The sequence below is a fragment of the Netta rufina genome (genome assembly GCF_964035555.1).
Source record: "Netta rufina genome assembly, chromosome: 12".
NCBI classification, from domain to species: domain Eukaryota; kingdom Metazoa; phylum Chordata; class Aves; order Anseriformes; family Anatidae; genus Netta; species Netta rufina.
Window position 1 is genome coordinate 4,058,866 of NC_140135.1, and position 23,550 is coordinate 4,082,415.

Sequence of the window (23,550 nt, forward strand, 5' to 3'; positions counted from 1 at the left end):
AAAAATATAAGAAAAATTAAAAGCTGATGATATGGATAGAAATACAAATCAGTCACTCCACTGGGACAGGCAATTGTGAGGTTCCGGGTAAGTCTCAGAGCTAGGACTGATATCCTCATGCAGTATCAGCAGTACCAATAGTGCACAGTGATCTTGATTAAATATCGTATTGCAGTGCTCCCTGAATGAAGGACTAAATTAAATACGGTACTCGTTCATTAAGAACACCTTCCTTCCTCCACTTCTGCAGATGCTCTTCTCTGTATTTGCCTGCAAACTTACCAGCAGTTGTGCTATTTTTTCCTCAGCATAGTGTAATACGTACCAAATTTCTCTTTTGTTGAGACAATAGCAAATATATGAACACAACTGCGGTAACTACTGCTTAGTGGAATCAGGAAGACACAACTGTATCATATGATATTTTGGTCATTATCTTGAAGTGGAAAGAACTGTAGATTAACAAAACAATTTTTGTAACTCAGTGGAAAATTTCCATTTATATTTGAATAAGAGTTTATTCTTTGAATGAGATGGCTTTGGTTAACTGCAACATCTGTTTCATTGGCCCCTTGGCTTCAGGTAAAGCTTGAGTTCCTTTACATTTCCTATTATAAGGAACCCTAAATGTGTTCAGTTTCTTCATTTATAGAGCGTTTCTATATTTTGCCAACTTTAGCAGATTTTCTCCTGTTGGTTGATGACTGTGCTGTGCCTCGTATGCAGTCAAATTCACTAAATGAATTCAGCATAAAAAAATCCTAACAGTCTGAGTGGAGTCTAGGATGGTAGTGCAATTAAATCAGTTTAATTTCTGTGTGATGTAGCTCTTCTTTCAGACTCCAGCTGTGTAGCACTCTTGCTCACTTTATGTTCTAAAGTCCCAGTGATTTTAAAATTGTCTCTTGTTACAAGTGAGAGATTTAAATTAGTTTTCAATTAAAATTCTTGTCAAGTGCTGTTATGGACACGGTGATAAGAAATATAATACTACTTGTAGAAAGGTATTTCACAGTGATCCAAACCTGCTCTGAAGGATTGCCCTTCTTAAACAAACAAACAAAAATCCAAACAGATTGGCTGGTATCTGGGGGAAACAGTGTCTTACTGGGTGTGATCCTTCTGAATCCAAGGTAAAATTTGCACTGACTGTAGTGGGAGTCAGGTAGCTCTCAAGCAGGCCAAAAGAGTATCTTTTGATACTCTTTTGGTACAAAAGAGTATCTGTGTTGTGAGTATCTTACAACCTAATTACTAGTCAAGAACAACGAGAACAAGGAAACAATGAGCCAAAACTGGGCTGCACTGTAAGCAGGACTGATATAATCCTTGCCTTATTAGTATCCATTCTTTTAATAGGCACTGTGACAGGTGAGAGATTTAAAAGGGTACTTAAAATAGCACGTTTAGGCTGTGGTTCTTTGTGCATTTCTGCAGTAGTAGTAATGTTGGTTTAAGCAGCTCTACCTCAGCTGATTGTTCTTTTTCCTGTCCCACCCATTCTGCTGTGTCCGTGCAGCTGTTTGGGCAGATGTGAGGCAGAAGATGAAACTGAAAAACAATTATTCTTTTCCCTTGATTATATTTCAGCCAAATCAGTTCTCCAGTCCGCTATATCAGAGGGCTGCCCGAAAATCTGTGTGGGTCTATTCTGGGGGGGGGACTGTACAAAACTGAGAAAAAAAACCTTGAGCAGCTTAAACAGTGCTGTGGAAAAATGAGAAAATGCAGCCCAATGTGACATTGCACATATTTATGGGGAAACTGTCGGAAATTAGAGGCTTTTGAGTTTTAAATAATAGGTGATGAAGGCCAGTGGAGGAAAGATATGAATGAGAGAAGGTAGATGGACAGCCTTGAAAGTGAAGAAAAGTAGTTTATACTTAAGATTGTAGAAAAGTCAGAACTAGGGAATGAAAGAAAGGGAAATGGAAAGAAAGTCCTCTTTTCCAAATATATCATTTTCCACTTTCTTAGAACTAAGGGAAACATTATACCACAGTTTGTTCTGTAAAAATGAACTCCCAAAAAGTGCGCGACGTACATGGTCAGAATCTCTGTGAAGTTGTTAGTTTTATTGTGGAGGATATTATTCTAGAGAAGAGTCTGTACTTACATTCCCCAAAATTCAGAGGTTAAATTCTATCTTTGTAGCTTCCCATCATAATGATCTTTTTTTGGATGGGTCTGCCATAAAACTGGAAGATTTACATTCTGAGAATTCCTTTGGTCTGGGGAGTTCCCACCCATTGTGGAGACAGTCTAGACAACTCTCCCCTTGCACTGCAGCCTCCGAGGCATTATGAGTGTAGCTAGGAAGAAAGTGGTTTTGCCTGGTTGGCTTTCTCACATTATTCCCAAACTGGTCTATCACACTCTGGAGGCTCATATGAGTTTTCCTTGGTATATTCTGCGCAGACAGAATAGTCACTGCTCTTCAGTAGGCTCACTGCCTCAGCTGTGCCCATGAGAAATTAGACGCAGCTCTGAATCTAGGCCAGAAAGTGTGCACAAAATCCAATAAAGTTAACTTGCAGTAATTGTTCTTACCAGTTAGAGGCCATATCCTGCTATTGTTCCATATATTAAGCCCCTATTGAAGTCTCTCCTAAAAAATCTTGTACAAAAATTCATTTCAGGATGTGATACCAGCCAGCAGACAAAAGGTCCTCTCATGTTGTGTTACTGGAATCCTGGCCCTGTTTCATATTTTGAGCTATGTTACAATATCACCACTCTGTGAATCTAGTCTGTGTTATTTTAAACTTAACATTGTTTTACAGGCATTTTGCACTCTTACGCAAATTTAGGGTTTGGTCCCGTTAAACCATCTGTGCATGGAGCTTGCACTACAAAACTGGGCATAGACTTGCAAAAAAAAGATTTCCAAGTGTAATTTCTCTATATATCTAGGATTGGGCAGTCCTCTAACTAGAGACAGAAATGTTAAATGTTAAAAGTGTCGAGGGAGTCAAGAAAGTAATTTAATTAAAAACCTAAATATCAAAGCACTTGCAATAAGGTGAGACTAGGAGCAGCTTTTCCATGGAATTCGTTTCACTTAATTTTGTGAAGCTGCGTTCTTCCTCCAATACTACGTCAATGCAATGTCCTATCCTCTTCAAATGTATTTTTCCATTGTACAGTGATAAAAGACTATGTAGCTTACATAGCAGTATTCTCACTGGAAATTCACCATGGTTCCGTTGAGGTCAGTGGAGCTTCAGTGATTTATGCTAGCTGATACATTAATAATAAGCCTTAGGACATATTTTTTGACATGGCTGTTTGTAGTTAGTCTCCTTCACAAAATGTTTTCCACTGCTGTAGAGCAAGCATATGGATTAACAGCATTTCTCTTTTATGAAGAGTGCAAAGTGCTTGTTGTAAAAGTTTAAAATCAGTAAATTTAGAACAATCCGTGGGTATCTGTTTACCCAATGCAGTCATACAGCCACCGCTATTGAAACCTCACCACAGTCGAATCAGACACGGCAGCTGAGGTGTATAAGGATAGAAAGTTATCATTCATTTCTAATTGAATAATTTAGGAGGATAGAATGTAATTGCTGAGAATTATATCTGATCAGAACATCACAGTTACATTTCTGTTCATTTCTAGGAGTTGTACTAGACCTCTAACCGGGTGGTCAGTAGTTGATTTCGCATCTCATCTAAAAACACTGAAATGAAACGTACATAAAAGCTCAGTTAATGCAAGGAGCAGAAATTTCAGAAAAGAGGGGAATGTTAGCAACATTAATTATTTGTTAACAGTGTCAGTTGATTCGGATGACAGAAAATGCTCCTGTGTAAGGAAGCTAACAAGCATTAATTTTGGTCTCCCTTTTGATTTAAGACTACTTGAGCTTCCTTTTCAGATGTTATTTAATTTTCTTGTGAAGTGTTTTAATTTACTCTGACAGCTGCTTTTGCTATCTTTTTGCATGTATTATCTAGCTTTTGGTGTGAAGGAATTTCACCTACATTCCTCTAATGGCAAGTTCTTTGCTTAGGTTCATGCTCCCTTGCTCTGGTATTCTACACTGCTGAGATAGCATTGAAGCTGCCAGCTCTCTGTGCCTTTCGGAGAAGTGAGATATGCTGTTCTCCAAAGACTAAAGAACTTTTTTCTTTAATCTTTGTGAATACCAAAAATCAGTGAATCTTTCTGCTTGCCCTTTACTATTCTCACTTCTATAAAGGAACTCGTTGATCTTAAGATGATCAAGAGCTGCTTCCACTGTTCCAGATGGGGCTTCACTAGTCACTTTATATCAGACAATTCTAGTCATGCCTCACAAAATCTTTTAGCTATTGTTTTAAGAGAATGTTCATTAGCTGCACTAGACTACTGCATTTAAAAAAAATATGCATGTCAGTCATAAGTGTTTCCTTCTACAGTATTATTGTAACATACTGATTATTGAATGTCATTTTTTCCTGTTTCTCTAGATGTATTACCAGCCTTTATATACAATGCCTAAATTTCTTAACCTCCTGTCTTCCAGTGCTTCTGATCTGTACATGTCAAGCTGAATATCATGTCAATCCTCCTTTCTGTGACTGTTTTTATAAAATCACCATTTTTGTCATGCTGGTGCATTTATTTTTTTCTGTGCAAAGAAAAAAACGTTCCCAGTATGCTGGGTTCAAACTGACAAATGCCAGTGTTTGTCATAAAGGCAATGGTACTTTGGTGCTATAAAGCTCTAACTGCTAGAAAGCGCTAAATTCATTGTCTTAAGAGAGCCTAGATATCCATACAGAACACTAATTAGTAGCAGATGTTAACTCTTGTGGCAAAAAGCCAGCGAGGCTCCGGCAAAACCTTTCTCATTGCAGTCATCACTTTCATCATTGGCAATTGGTCAGTGCAGCCCCATGAGGCTGGTTCTTATGGTGCCTTGGGAGTCACCTCTCACCCTCACCCTGTCTGCTTTCCAGTATTCAGTCCTGCAGATTGTTCTTTTTTTCAGTGCAGTAGCAAAAGCCAAACAACTCACGTGCACTGCATCCAGCTATTAATTCTTTATTACATCCTTATGGCTTTGGAGGAGACTAGTAAGCCTCAAGCTGCTGAATAAAGTTTAATCTGAGAATTGGTAGCACCCAGTCTCTCACAGAACTGCAGCCTTATTCATAATTTTGTTGCTTCCTTTCCGCAGCATTCACGTTCTCCAACGTAACATTTTCTGATGTACTTTCTATTGCAAATGTCAGTTCTCCTTTCAGATATGTACAAATCAAATTACTCCAATGAAGTCAATAGAATTTTATTGTTACAGAACAATGAGTTCTACACCAGGCCTTTTAAACCTGTAGGTTCTCACTGTAAATTGATGAACGACTTGTCTGTTCCTAGGTCTCTTGAGCTATCCTCTGGTCTCAAGGAAAACGGTATCTATATGGATACCCACATATGAACACACCAAACTTGGTTTGCGTGCCTGTTCTCAACAGTTTCTTCATGCTTCATATTCTAATCACCTACTGACTGCCAGAGATTGCACAGAGGTAACTTATTTTTGTATAAGCACTGAGCATTTGATTTGAGGAAATGACCATTTCCGTGCAGAAGTGATTGAGACAGTCATTAACACTACAAACCTATCCTTATGTTAATTCAGCTTAAAAAAAGCACTCATCTGCCTGTGAGTTTTAATGTCAACGTTGAAATATACTTGTCTAGTGTTTCAGTTAAAACTGGGCTTCTACAGCTGTTACTATTCCATTTGAAATACATCTTTCTAATAGTTTACTCATTTTGGTTAACATTTCTCTATAGCATTTTTATGTATTGGAAGAGTCATTGTGACATACTGCAATAAAATGAGGGGAAGTCTAGTGTAGGAAGTGATCTAAGGGACGGTTGCTGAAACATTTCAGGGGTATTACTTCATGGGCTAGGTCTGTACAACTAACATTCACTTTAAAATAGGGGCTTAGAAAAAAAAATCTTTAAAAAAACACCTATTTAACTCTGAAAAATAATCAAAGTCTGATTTCTCCCTGTTTTTCTATTGCTAAGTTTGTATTTGTTTTCACAGGTCAAAGTCCCACTGCCCAGTGTCATCACATTCAAATCCCACAGTCACCTGTAAGTATTCTACCTCTGCATTTTTAACCACAATAGAACAGATGCATGAAAATTGTTGTGATCATCTCATGAATACTGAAAGTGTGCCTTTCATTGAGCTATCATTAGGCGTTATATATTGGGGTAGAGTGTGATTTATTATGTAGCTTGTCTTTTTATGTTAAATGCCTATAGTTCAAGAGTGTATGGTTATAGTACAATACATCTACATTTTTAAATACTAGCTCGTGATCTCACGCGCTGCGTCTAAAATGACAGATTCACAGTGTACCAAATCTACTTTTAACTGCTTCTGAAGGTACATTTACTTTAAACCCATTTTTTTTACCTGGTTAAATCAGAACTGAAAGTTATCAAAGAAAAATATTGCATTTGCCCTTTGATGAACAATTACCAAGTGTTAGATATTCAGAGTGGAAAATGGATAGCGTTTTATTTTATGAGTCCACTAACTAATAGTGAATTAGAATAAAACTCCTGTGGGAACTCATTTGACATTCACATGAATAACAGATGAGTTCATTATGATCTCCTGCTTATAAAAAGAATGGCAAATGAATTCATAATTATTAGGCATTTAAAAATAACACATTCCCCCAAAAGATATAATTCTGCATTAAATACCCGGCTGTAGTTCAGCTGCAGGGCTTTGAAGAACCTGAAATGAAATGGTAGCACAGCATATAGCTGAAACTGAATGGCAGGCTGATGATTTGGTCATTTGCCATGTTCTTTAACTGCTCGTTAACCAAAGTAATGAAGACCTATATTCTGTTTAATGTTTGAATTAATTCTGAAATTTATAGCGGGTCCTTCTGAAGCAGAGACTATGGATTAGATATATGGTGCATGAAACCATTATACTGGGTACGCGTATGAAGAGGATTTCAGTGCATATGGCTACTGACATGTACTCATGTCCTAAGTTCCTATGGGCATCTTGTTTGAAAATTTATTAGACTTGAATTTTGCAGGGCTCTTTTTTTTTTTTTTCTGTGGGATAGGCAGCTGTGTATATGACAAATACTACTCAGGACAGTTATTTTGCTAGAAGTGATGTTCTCAAATACTTGCCAGGCCGCCACATTAGCATTTTGCTGACAGCCTGGCAGGAGACAGCCCTTGTACGAATTGTAACCCTTGCCCTGTGGTGACTCTAAGAGCAAAAGGGTCCCTAAAGGTTACCTTGTCTGCCAGGCAGAGAGGGAAGTGAGAGATGCTGAGAACAAGAATTCGGAGGATAACACAGAGAACTTGCAGAAAAGAAGGGCATAAGGAAAGTGCTTTCTTTGAACTACCTCTACCAAGGGCATAAACAGAAAAGGGATCAGAAATAGTTTAAATGAAGGGTGTTTTAAGAGCCATGGACACTAAAGAGTTGCAGGATTCTTGCCTGCCAAATCATACATGTCATCTTGATAGTCTTTTTGAAGGTGGAGTAAAGAAGATTTGGGTTTTCTGTATGAATTTTGACCCCAAAGGTCAAAAAACTTTTTTTTTTCTTTGTTTTTTTCCAAGGAATAGGGAAGTAATGCTGTGTACATGACTGATGTCATCCAGAGGTAAGGAAATGTGTGAAAGACCTTGTGCACATATAGATACTGAAGTCACATTGCCCATGTTACCATGTTTTCTCACGTTCCTGTCTCCCTAGCAGCAGCCCAAGCCCTAACACAGCTATGTCACCATGAACTGTGTGGTCATACCTACATCACAAAGTGAAGCAGCCATATCAAATGGGATCGTATTTGTACTTCACTCAGAGGTCTGCAGTGGCCTGAAGCTGCAGTCCATCATGAGGTGAGTGGACTCTGTGACCAACCTAGGCTGTGTGCTTAAGAAAAGGGGCTGTAAACACAAAAATTGCGGAGTAGGAAGGATGCACAGAGGCAAGGGTCAGAGGATTGTGGTGTTAGGGCCCTGCAGTGGAGTCATGAAAGGGCGCACAAGGACTACAAATATATTAGCCAAAACTGAATTCTCTAACATAGTAGTACTTTTTTTTTTTTTTTTTTTTTTTTCCAGTACTGTTTATGTAGCTTTTACTAATAGGGAAAATGATCAGAAAAGCTGTTTGGGCTACACAAAGTTTGTAGAATTATTTGAGAAACCATTAAATGAAGATTGAATGATTTATTTCTGTACTGGAACAAGAATTGCCAGCTGTGCTTTAACAGTTGCAAAGCTGCCAGTGGAGGAATATGATTTATACATTGCTGAATTACATTGCTTTTAATTTTAAAGGTCTATTGTCAGTATTCGTTTGAACTTCTGACTTTATCTGGTACAGACAGCTAGGGCCGAGCAGATGCTTCAGATGAAAAAGAAAAATGCCCATAATTAAACCCAACAGATAAAAAGAAATCATGCATCAGGGAAACTATTTCCTGAGTCCTGTGAATTACTGACTGAAGCATGTGGTTTGATTACAGTTATTGCCTTAATGCAGAGTTTCAAGTCTTAAAGGCCTCATGAGGACAATGCAGGAAACCTGTTCTATCTGCTATGTATGAAGGAAGGGGTATGTGAACTGTTGTATTCATACATTCACAGTTTCCAAGACCAAGGAGATAACAATAGCTATTCATGCTAACTATCCTACATACACATTTCTTTTCCTTAAAAGATAAGTAAGAAGTCTGGTGGTTTGCTGGGTTTTGGTTTTGTTCAAAACCAGTGCATTATGAATTCATTTGTGATGAAACTTTCAATGTTTCCATTCTAAAATATCTATCATCTTTCAGAAAGGTAGTTACTTGCTTATACATCATTTAATATTTCAGTGTATTTATGATTGTCAATATTTGGGTAAATCAGGGTGGCCTATTGCATCTCCCTTCTGTGAAAAAGGGAATCCCTTCCATGAAGCTTGTAGACAGCTCTTAATTAGTTACTTCTAATAAAATCTGACAACTGTGTTCACAAAGACACCTTTTGGAAAATTAGGAAAGGAGTAGTGTTAGAAAGAAATTATTACTTAGAATATTCATAGAAGATTCACTTTATTTTTTGCAGGAAACAGGTACAATTGTGGTGGTATTTGGATTATATATATTAGATTTAGAGACTTGGCTTCAGAATGTGCTTACAATATGACAAGTCTCAATCTGAATCACCTTAATTTGTGCTATGTTGTCCTGCAGCATATAGCAAAACATGTTTGTTCTAAATCTAATGAAACAGTAATTAGAGTAAGTAAAGGCAATTGGCAGTGATTGAAATAGTAATAATACACTGCATTTCAAACGTTTGTTTAGTGACCTCAGCCTGTTATTTTACTGCTAGAGAACAAACCTCTCTCAAATTGCATTTGTCTACCACTGAAATGTTCCTATAGCATACACTACCCACATTAGGGCTAATTGATAATAATTCATTCTCCAGAAGGTTTGCTATTATCAGCTTTGTTTATGTAAAGTGGAGATTAAAAAATAGTTCTGTTTCTTGCAAACTGCTGTGCAAATTTCATCTACTCTTATTAGATCTCATTATCTCCTAGGAATGATATGTGATTCCTCTCATAATGGGGAAAAAGATAAGCAAATATAGCATAGGACTCAAAGAAATCTTTGAATTTTAGTAGGCAGAACATTATTTGTATTTGTTAAACCTAAAAAATATGTTATGATCTTTCTGTTCTACTTACAAGTAATGTTGCCATAAAAATCCATGCCAAGAAAGGAATAAATCTTGTGAATGTAATATGTATATAGCATGTATCTAAAAGGAAGCGTGAATAGAAATGTTACCTTTTTCATTTTTTATTTTTGCTTTACCCCATCTTGTGTCCTAGTGCTCTTTGCTGCTCTGATTCAAGACGCCAAGAACTCAGAGATAGGTTCATTAGGAAAATACATATATCTGTTGCATTTCTACAGTTGATTAAATGTAAAATCACATCTTAGCTCTTGTGATGATGTGCTCTCTGAAATCTCCAAGACATTCAAGTGTATAGTTAATGTAAGAGCTGCTCCTTTTAGCTACTCTTTTGATAATTAACTTTTTTTGTAACATACCTCACTGATTCAGAATGGTGTTTGTTCAAAAGGATGGAGGTCTTGTAAAATAAGTGGTATTTTTACTTGCAAAATTTGAAAAGAGAAAGCATACAAAGCTCCTCACCATGAAGTTCAAACTACTGCATCTGGATAGAAATCCTTCCTTTTCCAGCTGTATTATTTTTCTCAGTTCTAGGGAACCTTCGATATGTGGCTCATAGGCAACAGACAAGATGAGGAGAATCCAATTAGTTCCTTACTCTCTGTAATTTATGAACTGTATTCACCAGATGATTAATTTTCATATATCTCATTACATTTATTAACATACAAATGCATTTAAATTTCTTATTTATGAGCTTGCACGTCACTGCCTGTATGCTTGGTGGTACAGGAAAATGTAGCTCTGTGTTATTTTATTAGGAACTTGTTCTGGCTTTCAAGCACTGAAAACGTGTTGCGATGTTTCTATTTCAAATACTGCAAGAGAATTTTAAAATCCACATAATTTATTTATTTCAGTATACTGCTTGGGAATATCCTCTATTTTTTTATTCTAGCAATTTTTTTACTGATTTTTCTCCTCTACCCCTGACAATTAAATGCAAAATATTAAGTCATGTCCTTTCAGGCAATGTAGTTCACGCCTTTATATATTAAGCACTTTGTAAGTACGATGTCTTTTTTCAATGAAAAAAATCTTGAGGAAATTTTTTTTTTTCCTCTTCCAGAGGTAGTTTCACTGTTTTGTTTATTTGATTTTTGTTTGTTTCTTTGATTGCTTGTTTTGTTTTTATTTCCCCCTTTTGTTATTCTGCAGAGGTACTCTGTTAGGATTTGATGCAGACTCTTTAAATCAATGGGAAGGTTCCTGCTGACGGTGGTGGGCTTCAGATGAACGCATCCTTTCCTGTGTCTGAACCAACCTCAAAAGCAGGGGAAAGATCCCAGGCGTTCACAGTTGAGCTATTCTGATCTCAGATGTGTTTAGCATTAGTATGAGAATGAAGAACATGGCACGTCCACCCCATTTTTCTGTTGAGCCAGGCCAGGTGTGGTGTGGTAAATCCAGGAGCCTGATGTGACACTCTTCTTCCTCCATGGAACTTCTCCGCTGGCAACTTGCAAGCAGCGTGTGGCTGCCTGGGCGGTGCAAGCTGGGCAGACCTGGTCCTACCTGAGCTCCGAGCCACCTCCTGGGGCTGGCCTGGGAAACTTCCCTGCGGAGAGCTGCGTGAAGGTCTGCGGCAGGGCAGAGGTCCTCCTGCAGCCCAGTTTGCTTTATTTTCAAACGCCATCAGAGTCTGTCTGGTATGAAACCGTGCTGCGTGTCTGCACCCATGCAGACCTCGCTGCATAGCTTCTACTTGACTGGAGAGATAAAAATAATCCCTGACATAAATCAACTTTGTTCTGCCTCAGAACATAATTTAAATACCTTCTCCTGGCTGCTCTCCCCTCTTTGTAAAAGCAGTAAGTTCCCTTTCTGGCCTTCACACTCCAGTCCTAGAAAATGGTTAATGAGGGGCCCCGCCATAGCAAGGCAGAGATGCCACTGGGAAGGGACGCAAGCAACATCACCTAGAAAATGGTGGCAGGAGGCAGGAAGGTTGGAAAGCCTCTTGAATATTTCCTTTCCCATGATTATAAACATGGCTTGAATTTAGGAAAATAACTGGACAAAAATTTGCAATGGTTTTTAAATTCCTAGCAAAACAGAGTTTTGAAAGCACTGGGACCATTTTTGAGATTGGGTTGAACTAGAAAAATAAATTCAAGTGAAATAATAGAAAAAAAAAAATTTAAAGTTTTTAGAGGAAAATTTTTAACACATATAAAAAGAAACTTTTAATCTTTGAATTCCCATTTTCCACTTCAAAATTAGTATAAATTTAAAAAATACTTATTGTTCCAAGGAGACACTATCCTGATAATATTCAGGTGACTTGTGAAAAGTCGTTTGTTTACACCTCTGTTAGGGTGTAAGGACACGGCTCCTCTCTTCTGCTCACCAGGAGAAAGTGTGACCATGTGTGAGAGCATGAGCCTTGTGGCTTACCCTGCCTGGGCTCGACTCCTGTTCTTTGGGATGAAGCTGTGGTGTGCAAGGGCTTGTGAACTCATCAGGCTGCACAGCTCAGCACACACGGGGTAAATGTCACCTTATCAGTCACAGAGCTTTCCCTTATGCTTTGTGTTCTTGTTCTTCTCTTTCACCTTCCTTCTTCCCTAGTCAGCCCCAGCTCGTTTCCAATAAATGCAGCATGTAACACCATTTTCAGGTAGTCACTGGATGAGAACTCCACATGCCCAGTCAGACTCCCCCTTTTTCTCAGGCTGATCTGGGCAATTCAAAGTCTAAATCTTCAGATCAGGGGTTCATCTACTTTTTTGTTTTGTTTTGTTTTTAAATATTGACCCTGCATGGCTGACTTGGAAGGATCCTTTCAGATTTTAGGAAGACTTTTGCTCAGTCATCATTGTCACCACAATGCTGTGGGCCTTTGGAAGCTCAGAAAGCAGATAGTTTCCAGGAAAGGAAAGGCTCAGGAGGCTCAGGAGACCTTTCCTAAGGGAAGTAGATAGGGAATGAAACTGCTGCTGCATGTCTCCAGTCAGAAAACCACTTGAAGACGCATGTGACTCTAAATCTGCGTCTTGTCCCATAGATTCCTGTCTACTCATACAATGGGGTTTTGCTGTTACTGTTTGATGTATTTTAAAGAATACTTCATAGGGCTGATCTAGTAGCTAAAATCTTCACCGAGAGGAAGGCACTATGGATATTGAGAAACTGTTACTGAGATGTAGCCTGTGTGATCAACACAGCTAATAAAAGTTTGCAATCTGAAGAGAAAAAAATGAGCAAAAAGAGAGAAGGGAGTGCTGTTGGTGCAGTTTTGCAGATGGAGAAGGGGCCAAGCCTTCATTCTGCAAAGTATGGAGGCAGAACCTGATTTTTAGCATTTCCAAATGTGTATATTTCGACATATTCTGTTTGATCCTGGCAATGCTTTATGCCTACGCATTTCTAATTTTAACTGTTCTGATTTTTTTTCTACTATAAAAGAGGGGGGCTTTTATAGATTCTCTTCAAACTGCTTTACTTAGATACAGAAGAACATCTACATTCTCAGCAAAACATCAGATTTTCAGTTTGTGCATAGGTATGTGTTTTTTGTTGTTGTTGTTTTTGTTGTTTTCTTTTTGTCTGTTGCAAATTTTCCATGCAGCTGTTCAACTGTACATGTCTAGCATCAAGAGAAACAGAGTACCAGATTTAGTTATATTGGCTGGTTGGGCTAACTTTTCAATACAAAATAACAGGGTTATTTATTATATGGCTCCAAAGTAAGAGCCTTATTCTGGAAGGGATATTTCATTGACATTGAACTGAAAACATAGGCATAATGCAATGAATCTTAAAATTGGCTGGGCTGGTTCTGGACGCCTGTGTTATTCAGTATTCATATCAAAATCCCTGTGTCCAGCACAAGCAGAGTAATGGGATGAGACCTTTTCCCAACAGTATAACCTTTAAGACAAGTTCTAGCAGTCAAGCAGGAAACGATAAAAATAGTACATTCATACTGCTTAACTTTGTCCTGTGTATGGTAGCAGTTTGAATTCAATGATGCTGAGTATGAAGAGGTTTAGTCTTCACATATGCCTTGACACACTCTAGTGGCAGAAACTTGCAGTGCCATTTAGGCAATGGAGCCTAGTCAAGTCGTTTTCTTTTCCATGTGAAGCAATAGTTACAGCAGATGAAAATGTTGTTGATCATTATTAAAATTAAACTAGCAGTTCACAAAGTACTCTTCCAGTCCTATGCTTTTATATAACTTGTATTTTTTTTATATATATTTTAATATATAAAACACTGATTCAGGGATTTCGCTTGTCTGACATTCGTACAGAGTTTTGAACTATACACCCTGACCTAATCGAGTCAGTGAATTATGTCCACAATACGTATGCAATATGTCAAAGTCAATAAACAGCAATTATCCCCAAGTCCTAAGCGCTTGTCCCTTAATGGTAATGGATGCAGATCTTGGGCAACCTCATCTTTTAACCAACCATCATTAAATGGTAAATCAATAACCACATCAAAAAATGTATTTATAGCTAAGCTCCTAAACTAGTGGTTTTGCTTATCACGCTAATCATAAATGATTCACTGCTTTGTCTGCTGAGAAGACATAATGGACCACTTGGCTGCTTCAGTTCTGTCTTCATTTTTTCCCTCACAGAGCTGCCCTGTGGCAAAAGCCCTCAGATAATGCAGTAAAGTATCTAAATATGTGCTTTCTCATCACAGCAGGTAGATAGCCCTACCTATGGCAAAGTGGTTCCTCCAGGATCAAGAACTTGCTGTTGCAATACTTTTGGTTTAGCTGTGGGCTACTACTGATCCTCCAGCCTTGTTGCTGTTGCAGTTTGTCTCACAGTAGGGTGGAGTATCTTTTTGGTTTTTATTGCAATTCACACTAACAAGGCTATTTAGCAGAGCACAACTCAAAATTTCCCTTCCTCAGGAAATTTCGCAGTTTTGAAACTTGCTTTTGATTGCATCACAATGGAAACAAAATCTCATTTTCTGCAAAACAGAAAGAAGAAACATTTCATTCAAATTTCGTGTTTGCATTCGTTATTGTTGCTATACAAAGCAAGTAGATTACATGTCTCTAAGGCTCTGCCTGTTCCTTCCTCAGTACTCTCTATTTGAGGAACTCCTTTCCTCTGTATACGTGCAGCACTCTACGGTGCCCCTGTCGGCAGGGGGGGCTCTATGTACCTGTATTTCCCGTTGTCTTTCAGTCTCTTTTTTCTAAGGATTTGTGCCCATTTCCATCTCACATTTGGAGCCATTGCCATCAAATTTTATGTTAGACTTTATTTTTCTCAGCCATTAAGTAACTTTCAAGTTGTTTTCCAGTTATCTGGATATCAAATAGTCATGTAGATGAACTGCTCTTGCTGCTCTGCCTCTGAGGCTTTTATATTTTGATTTTTTTTAAGAATGTTTTCTCTTTATATTGGTAAGTTGCTTCAATAACAGTATATCTAAAAGTTCTGTCCAAATACAAATACTTATATGAAAATATGCCTTTCCCTCAGCTTCTGAGAGAAGCTTGCTTTAGATTTAAGAGTAAGTAGTTTTTAGGCTGGTGTAACTCATGGTGTATTGGTGTAATAATTAGAAAGATGCTAACCCAAAATTAGAACTGGTGTGAACAAGTAAATATCCCACTGAAGTCAACAGGAATAGTGCCAGTATATACTGGGAATATATAGATCTTGGTTTTTTGCATCCTCATTTGAACTTTTGTCCTCTGATAGCATGGTCAGACTATATATATCATAACATTTGTAGTTATGTCATAATATTTTTTTTTAATTATTAGTGAATAGTTCAGTTTTAGAGTTTTTTTTTTTTTTTCCCCTTGTTCTGCTGCCAAGTTCCATGAGAACACAAGCTGTGAGCTAGATCAGAGCTCTAAATTCTTTTTTTCTTTGGAATGGACAAGGCACTTCCAATTCCAGGCATCTGTTATGTTTTCATACATACCTACATGCAACCCTATTTGGGTGATGCGTTATTGTTCCTCACTGCTTTGTAGTGACACAGTTAGAAACGGAACAGCATTGGCTATTCCCTCTGCTGTCTCGAGAGCCATGCTGCAGGTTGGCATAGTTGAGAGGACGTAAATTTGGGCCACAATTCACAGCTCAGTTATTACAGGTACCACTGTTCAACATACGTCTCAGGTACACCATGCTTACAAATATCCTTTTACTTTGCCATCCGTTCCTTTTGGATCTAGACTCTAATGCAATTAAAGAGGAAACCAAGTCATAAGAAAAAAATAAGAAAATGGTGGATGAGTGAGCATCCAAAGAATACCACCTTGACAAGGTTCAGTCCCCAGTTCCCATGGAGGCAGCAGGGGTTAGCCCAATGCCTGGGCTTTGTAAAGCTGCAGCGTGGAGATTATCTCCTGGCGTCACTGTTGAACTACTCAACTTTTGGCAATTTTTGTGCTTGCTTTGTCCATCTTTCCATTTTAAATTGGTATCAGATGACTCTATAATTTATTTTTGCATCTCCTTCAGGCTCACATTAGAAATTAATGAACATTTGAGTACTGCACGTCAATGTCTTAAAAGTCCTCTGAGGGCATTCCTTGTGGGGAAGGGGTCTTTTTCTAAGACAGAGAGGACCAAACTCAGAGCAGAAAGTCACAATGTACAGAAGGCTAAAAAAAATTGAATAGTTTTAGTGGAAAATTGGAAAATATGTAACTAAGATTATAGCTAACTCAATTACGTTTAGGCAAATCATCTCAGCTACACTGAGGATTTACGTCCTCTGGTGCAGTCAAATGAATCTGATTGTCCTGCACTCAGAGCCAGTTCAGATTCCAAAATAATATAGCTCTTGTCACCGCCAGTTTCCGAACTGAGAGTGTTTGACAGATTCTTCCATCTGGTATGCCCAGGAACAGTGCAGATTATACTGTCCACATTATCTGTTATTTCATCTCAAGGTGGGAAGCGAAGATTCCTTCTGTCTTCCCTTTCCCCTGGACAGTGAAGATCTTTATAAGCATCATCGAATAAAGATATTTGGGACTGTGAGACTCCAAGCTTTGTGCAGCCCTGGTTCCATTTTCATACTACAAGTTACTAATCTTAGGATACTTAATTTGGAAGTTTAAAATAGTTCCTCCTTCTGTTTAAACAGTTTGGTTGCCTTGATGAAAAAGCCAGGTTTATGTTAAAATTCAGGGAAAGCTTTATAAAAATGCATGGAGATTATACAGGAAGCCAGTGTTCTGCCATCTAAAAATTCTGTGAAGTGGCTCATTTGTTTTCCCCGTGATTCTGTAAAGTCACTAAATAGACAAACACATTATGTAGATAGAGAACTGGAGACAGAGGTTATGTGACGCCCAAGGCCATTCAATGAGTCAAAGCTGAGCCAGGATGAAGTTCCCATTTTAGTGTGCCTATTAATAATACCAGCACAGACAAACTACGTGAAAGAACTAAATTTGAAGCTTGTGTGCTATCAGCATGCTCTGCAGGGCTGAAATACTGCTTGCTTCCATCTAACACTGAAGTGGTCAAATTACTAGATATATATATATCTATATGACTAGGTCACTGTCATATCTGAAGGCCTTCTCATACTTAATGGTAATAATCTCTTTCCTCTTTTCCAGCTGAGGCCTGTTTTTCCTTTGCAAACAGAAAAATGTTTCATTTGAGCCTTTTTATGCCTTTGGCTTTTGAGGACTGAAAGGTGAATACTGTGTCTGGCATCAACATACGGTCACATCATAACCTATTCAGGGTAAATGTGAAACGGTGTTTGTGAGAACAGAATTTTTCCTTCATTTTTTATCCTTGTTAAAAGTAGTATTTACATTTAGTAGATGGTTGGTGCATTCAAATACTGTATTCTCTGAGTTTGTATATTGTATCTCGCTTTAGGTAAAGTTAGTGGCTGTGGTCTCTAACAGGTGGTGGTAGAGGAAATGGTGTTGCCTAACCAGGAGAGGTTGGAGTTGGGATCTGCAGTGTGTCATTTGTATCTGCTGGTGGCTCGCCTTACTGGTTTAGGCTTTTCAAGAATGAGCACATTTTTAGATGCATTTGCTAATAGTTTTCCTTAGGATTGCTGGCCTGATCATCATATGTACTGAAACCAAAGTCAATCAAGAATCAGCAAAGTTAAAGAAATGTCCACCAGAGCTGACTAAAGAAAGGTTGGCAGATGTGATGGGGAAGTTAAGGAGTCTTTCACAGCTGTGTTTAACTGGAGCCAGTGTTTAGAAATGCAAAAGGCTGTATCAGAGAGGGTTACTATCCTGCAGTCTGCAAAGCATTATCACTGAATTCATGAAGCTGTAATGACAACTGTTTGTTTTCTTTCCTAAGTAGTTTTAAGCAATATTAATTTTAAGTTTTACGATTCAACTAAGTCTTTATACAGGTTACATTTAAAAGTATTCAGCTTACCTATTTCAACAATGTCTTTTTATTACGTGGCAACAATTTAAGTATTTTTAATGCCAGAGATCTAGTCTTCTCATCCAGTGGATTTATTTATTTTCTGTGCAAAATTCTGTGTAAAATTGCCCAGTGACTGCAGATGAACTGTTTCTTGTAGCTTTGTTTTATGTAGCCTTGGACATTTTTAAATGGATCTCTTTGATATATTGTATTGCTGCTGTGGGAGCTCACTGCCGTGCAATCTCAAGATAATATAAGTACTTGAATATTGTGGAATTTGCAGTGACTAATTCCAGTTTTAGGGATGGAATTTCAGTTATAAATTCTGCAAGGATACCTTTCAAAAGTTAGTTTGTAAAGAACAGACATCCATTTCTGAAGGTTAACTTGAAGGTTAACTGCAAGAGAAATGCTGACTTGCATTGAAGGCTGCTTAGAGCCTTCTCTTTATTGGTACTGCAGTCTGCATAAAGACTTCTGAAGTGCCTGAGTCTAACTACTGCAGTCTGTATGGCAGCTGTAGTATTTACACAGCAACTGAGCTATGATGCTCTGACCTGGTTTGGACAAAAATTTAAGCCTGGTTGCTTAAGGTCTGTTGCTTTGGCATCAACCAGTGTATCAGTCCAGATCTACACTACAGTTTCTCTCTCTCATCCATGTGGCATGCAATTTAATTTTGGTTTGGGGAAGTACGAGTCTCATGCTCTCAGTATTCCCCTCCCTCCGCAGTGTACAGTGGAGGGAGTGGAATCAGTACTGGCTGGTGGGCTAAATGCTCAACTTGGCTTTTGAGCGAAAGAGGAAAAATCTCAATGTGAAATTAATTTTCAGTATTCGTTTACACATAAAATGCATTCAATATACCCTAATCTGTGCAGTCTCTTAACAGATTTCTTGCATTCTTCAGAATATCAACATGAACTAAGTTTGCTCCATTCATCCCTCTCTAGCTCAAAGTGGTAATTTTGTTTGTGTCTTAAAGAGGGTGATGTTATCACACCAGTGTTACCTTAGTCTTTGTATGGAAATACATGTGATATCAAAAGGAGCAATGTCTATTAAAGTAAATTGTAGCACCTGCCCGTTTGTCCAGGCATTGCATCCAGGCATTGATTCTTAATCTCCTTTATATTGACATGAATCAAGGGTAGCGCAGTAACCATAGAAAACAGCTTGCAAAAACATACAGTGCTTTTGGTAATTGATCATGCTCCATCTTAAAAAAGATAGATTGGATTCTTGCTCTCAACTCACTGCTGCAGTGTATTGTCCTAATTCTAGTTGTAATGGTTGATTTATGTCTGTTTGTTCTTGGGCCAACATTGTTATACATCTTAAATAATTCATTTCCCTGCTGGTGTCTTTACCAAAAGCACTAATAGCCCCAGCTCATTGTTATGAGAGGTTTTCATCTCTCTGGGACATGGGTGACAAGAACTTTGTAGTATCCCAAATAGGGACTCAGTCATACTTACAGGGTGGCATCAGTGCTATCTTGCCTCTGGCATCTTTATCTTTAGTGGTACACTGTAAATATATTCTTGTGCTTTTCACTTCTTGCTCTTTGAACTCAGTCCCTCCACCAGATTTAGTAGAATCAGTCAGGTGCAAAGTAACAGCCAGGAAGTATAAGACTGTTCTTTCAATTTTCCTGAAGGGCTCAGCCATCTCAGCAGGTTGTTGCAGTGTAGAAAGTTACTGCATGGAACTGGAGCCACTGAGAGTTAAAGGTACTTGTAGTCTATTTATGAGTAGTCCAGGATTATTTTTTTTCTCCTGAATTTTCAGCTAAAATTGGAAACAATGAAGTTAAAAAAGTCAGGTGAAGAGAATATAACTCACTAATTACCATGACTGTTCTCATGCACGATAACTGATTTATAGTAACTGTAGTGTATGTCTGAGGATGCCATTAAAATTGGAGGGACAAATTTTGTGATTGTTCAAGTGAAGAAATAATTATACTTTTGACTCATGTTCAGCCTCTAGAACAAGTTCTGCTGTAAATCAGCATGTGTTCCACTTTAGCCACTGCCCTTATTGATATCCGTTAGCCCTTTGCATATACTTGTCTCTAGGCAAAGACCATCAAATCTGAGTTATGGAGTGCCTGGCATCGCTGCTGCTGCTGAATTATAAATTAGTACATTTACAGAGTCAGTTAATCTTTAGTATCTTGTGTGTGGCTGATTTAATGTATATGCACCAAAAAAAAAAAAAAAAAAACCAGCACAGAGAACTGCTGTCTTCTCCTAGCTTTTCCACTTTTCACAAGCCCCAGGAGGGAGTGCAAGCGATCCAGTGCTCTTTTTTCTAAGGTCGTGAGGCAGGGCCTCAACCAGGAGAATGTGAGCACAGAGAGGTACGTGCTGTTACCTGGGCTAGGAGCCGTGCGGGCAATGGGTGCTACCTGCAGAGTTTCAACAGCACCTCCAGCTGATCAGGAGGTGATTTCTATCTGTTCTTCCACAGTCAGCCTCTCTTCTGCTCCACTGCTCCCTCTACAAGAGGAGCCGTGTCTGTATTTTCAGGGACAAGGCCTGCCTACCAAAGGTGGGACCCCTCTCACACACCAGCAACAGCAGTGGCCTCTGCCTACCTGAGAGGGCTGCTATTCCTGGTCCTAGTCTGAAGATTTTGTGTGAAAGGGCTGTGCAGGAGTCTGTGGGGAGCCAAAATGAACGTAGCAGCACAACATGAGTGTGGGCTTGGTTTTGGACATCTGGAGAGTTGCTGATCCCATTAACCTCTATTCCTTATCTAACGAAGCTGGGGTTTTCAGTTTCCAGAGAGCTCCTGTGTGCAACAGTTTGTTTCAAAAATATGAAGTTAATATATCCTAGATGGCATCTTCTTTTTCATTATTTATATTACTTCTTTTCCAACATTCACTGTGTTTCTAATAATATTTTTTCCAATGGCATAATTTAGTATGACATTTCCTAAAGTGATCCCAAACAAGCAGCACTTGAATTGTTATCTGTGGAGGTGCATCACTATAATGAGTTTTATGTTGCTGAAAAACATTAAATTCTGCACAGACTTGTCGTGTCAGTAGACTCCTATTTGTGCTTAGAGTAACTTTTTTTGGAAGAGAAATACAGGATCTAGATTTACATGCATGCCCTGCATCCCGTCTGATGACATAGCAGTTCCTCTCTTAACAGTAAACAATCAAATGCTTTGCTAACCTTTAGCAAAAGCACATCCAGCTATAATCACTGCTTTCTGCCTGTGCTCTCTGTGAAATGCATCGAGTCTCAGTTTTTCCAGCAAGCTGAGTGCTAAAGTTTGAGATCAAGTACAAAATGGAACTGAGGACTAAGGGATTGATTTGTCTGTCTCATCAGACTGATTTAGTATCAGTGACTTCAGTGGCACTGAGACTGAGATCCGCCAGTGGGAGGAGAGAGTCAGGCTCACAGATCAGTCTGATGCTCAGAGGGAACACAGTGTCAGAGAAAACTGTCTATCAAAACTGACGAGAGGTTTTTGGAAGCGAAAATATCACTTCCAGAGCCTGATCCGAAACATACCGATACCAGCTGGAGGTTTTGCTTTTGGGTTCTAGTGCTCTGCGTCCTAAGTCATTATATTCTGCATGGCTATGCTATTTTTTGTTTGTTTGTTTGTTTAATTCTTTGCATATTGACATGGTAACTTTTCTGATGCTGAAAATTAAGCCTTAAATAAGAATCCAGTGTCTGAAGGTCTTTGTTGCTGAACACAGTGCCTTCAGTCCACTTGTGCATGTTTCCCCCATCCCTCCAATCAGTTTTCTAAATCAGTCAAAAAACATTTGCAGGCTGGAAAATGAACAAAAAAAATCTCCCTTAGAGAAAGGTGAAGATTGAATTAACTCCTAAAATACCGTTTGGAAGGATGTGCTGACTTTTGCTTCTTCTGCAGACTGTAATACCTAAGCATTTTCATAGGCAAGACGATGGGGCTACATTTGTCCATTATGTTCTTGTCTGTCCTGGCAGCAGATACAGATAGCTTCTGATTGCTTCCTATATCTGAAGGCCTCCCTACCTCAAGTGCAAACTCAGGCTTTCTAAAACCTCTCAGCAGGACAGCAGACATCAAGTTGCAGTCAAAGATTTGGATGCTGTACATTAAACCCTCAGGAGGTTTCTCTTTTTGCAATCATCATACCAGTAATCTGGAAAGGATAAAACAATTCAGTTTCTCAGAGAAGCCTCAAGTACAGGAAGGGACCAGAAGAATCCCTTCTCCAGTTTCGGTTACCACAAATTCTCAGAATTTGGTTTGTACATTCATTAGGAAAAGAACTGTGTTAATCTTCCTGCAGTAGTATGTATAAGTAAAATATTCTTACAAGTACTTCTATAAAACAGTATGTCCTGTAAAACAGGAATCTCATCATTCTTGCAGAGCTTACTTCATGCATTTCTGTGAGCCTGTGTAGGAAGAACTGCACGATAAAACCGATTCATTTTTAGTACAACTCAGTCTGCTGCATTGGTTTTACAGCGTATTTGTCTTTGTAATGTTAGCACTCTGCTGTGTGGCAGCTTTAAGGTATTATAGCAGAGCCTGTGCACAAGAGAAGATATGTATATAATTGTAAACCAACAATAGCAGGTCTTTTTATAATGTTTCCATCTACAGTATATAAAACAAGTCCCTGATTTGAATTATTTGCTGAGTTAAATAACGAGACTAACAATATACCTAAAATAGAGAAGATCAGGCAATAGAAATACCCACAGTTTCAGTAAGGATTAAAAATTACAGATCTCTAAAAGATGCTAAAATGTAAGTAAAACAAACAACCCCTGGCACTGATCAAAATTAGTGTCAGTCACTGATTTCTAGAACACACAAAGAGACGGTGAGTATAAATGTGTTACTTACAAGTGCTGAGGATTTTAGGGAATGAAAATGGAGACCAGGAGCTGGAGACTGCCTGCCATGCCAGCAGTGTTGATTTGGAAGCGATGGACACAAATAAACGTTCAGCAAAGCTTAAAAAACTGCAATGCAAGGCTAGCCAAAAGTGTCCATGTCCTTACCGTGCTGTGGCTGGCAGGCAACCCGTGTCTGGGAGCCTTCAGTCCCTCTAATCAGGCTCCGGGGATTTTGTTTGCAAGAGAGATTGTCCTTTAAGTGATCAGTGCAGGAAAACAGAGAAATAAAGAGAAATGAGCAAATTGTACAAGGCAAATAGCTGCAGGTCTTTAGCATGCTCCCTGCGTTTTCCTAAGCTGCATCTGCAGTAGAGAAAATATCCCAAAAATAGCTCAGGCTGCCAATGACTTGCTGAAACCTGAGAAAGAATTGCTGAATTTAAAGATCTGGGTTGCTGTGGGTGTATGATTAAAGTGAGAAATTGCTGGCAGGAAGAACCTACGATGAAACCACATGTTTAAGGAGTAACTTGTGAGTTCACTGGTATCA

At 38.6% G+C, this 23,550-nt stretch overlaps 1 protein-coding gene across 1 annotated transcript in view; it reads right to left on the reverse strand.

Annotated features, from left to right (window-relative positions):
* Nucleotides 1–23,337, reverse strand: part of AMMECR1 (AMMECR nuclear protein 1) — a gene marked incomplete at its 5' end in the record, with an annotated part of 108,618 nt that extends 85,281 nt beyond the window's left edge. Inside the window, one exon of the mRNA XM_084294329.1 lies at nt 23,166–23,337. Within this exon, the coding sequence (XP_084150455.1) occupies nt 23,166–23,337 (172 nt within the window). The remainder of the gene's footprint in view (nt 1–23,165) is intronic.
* Nucleotides 23,338–23,550: the final 213 nt, after the last annotated feature.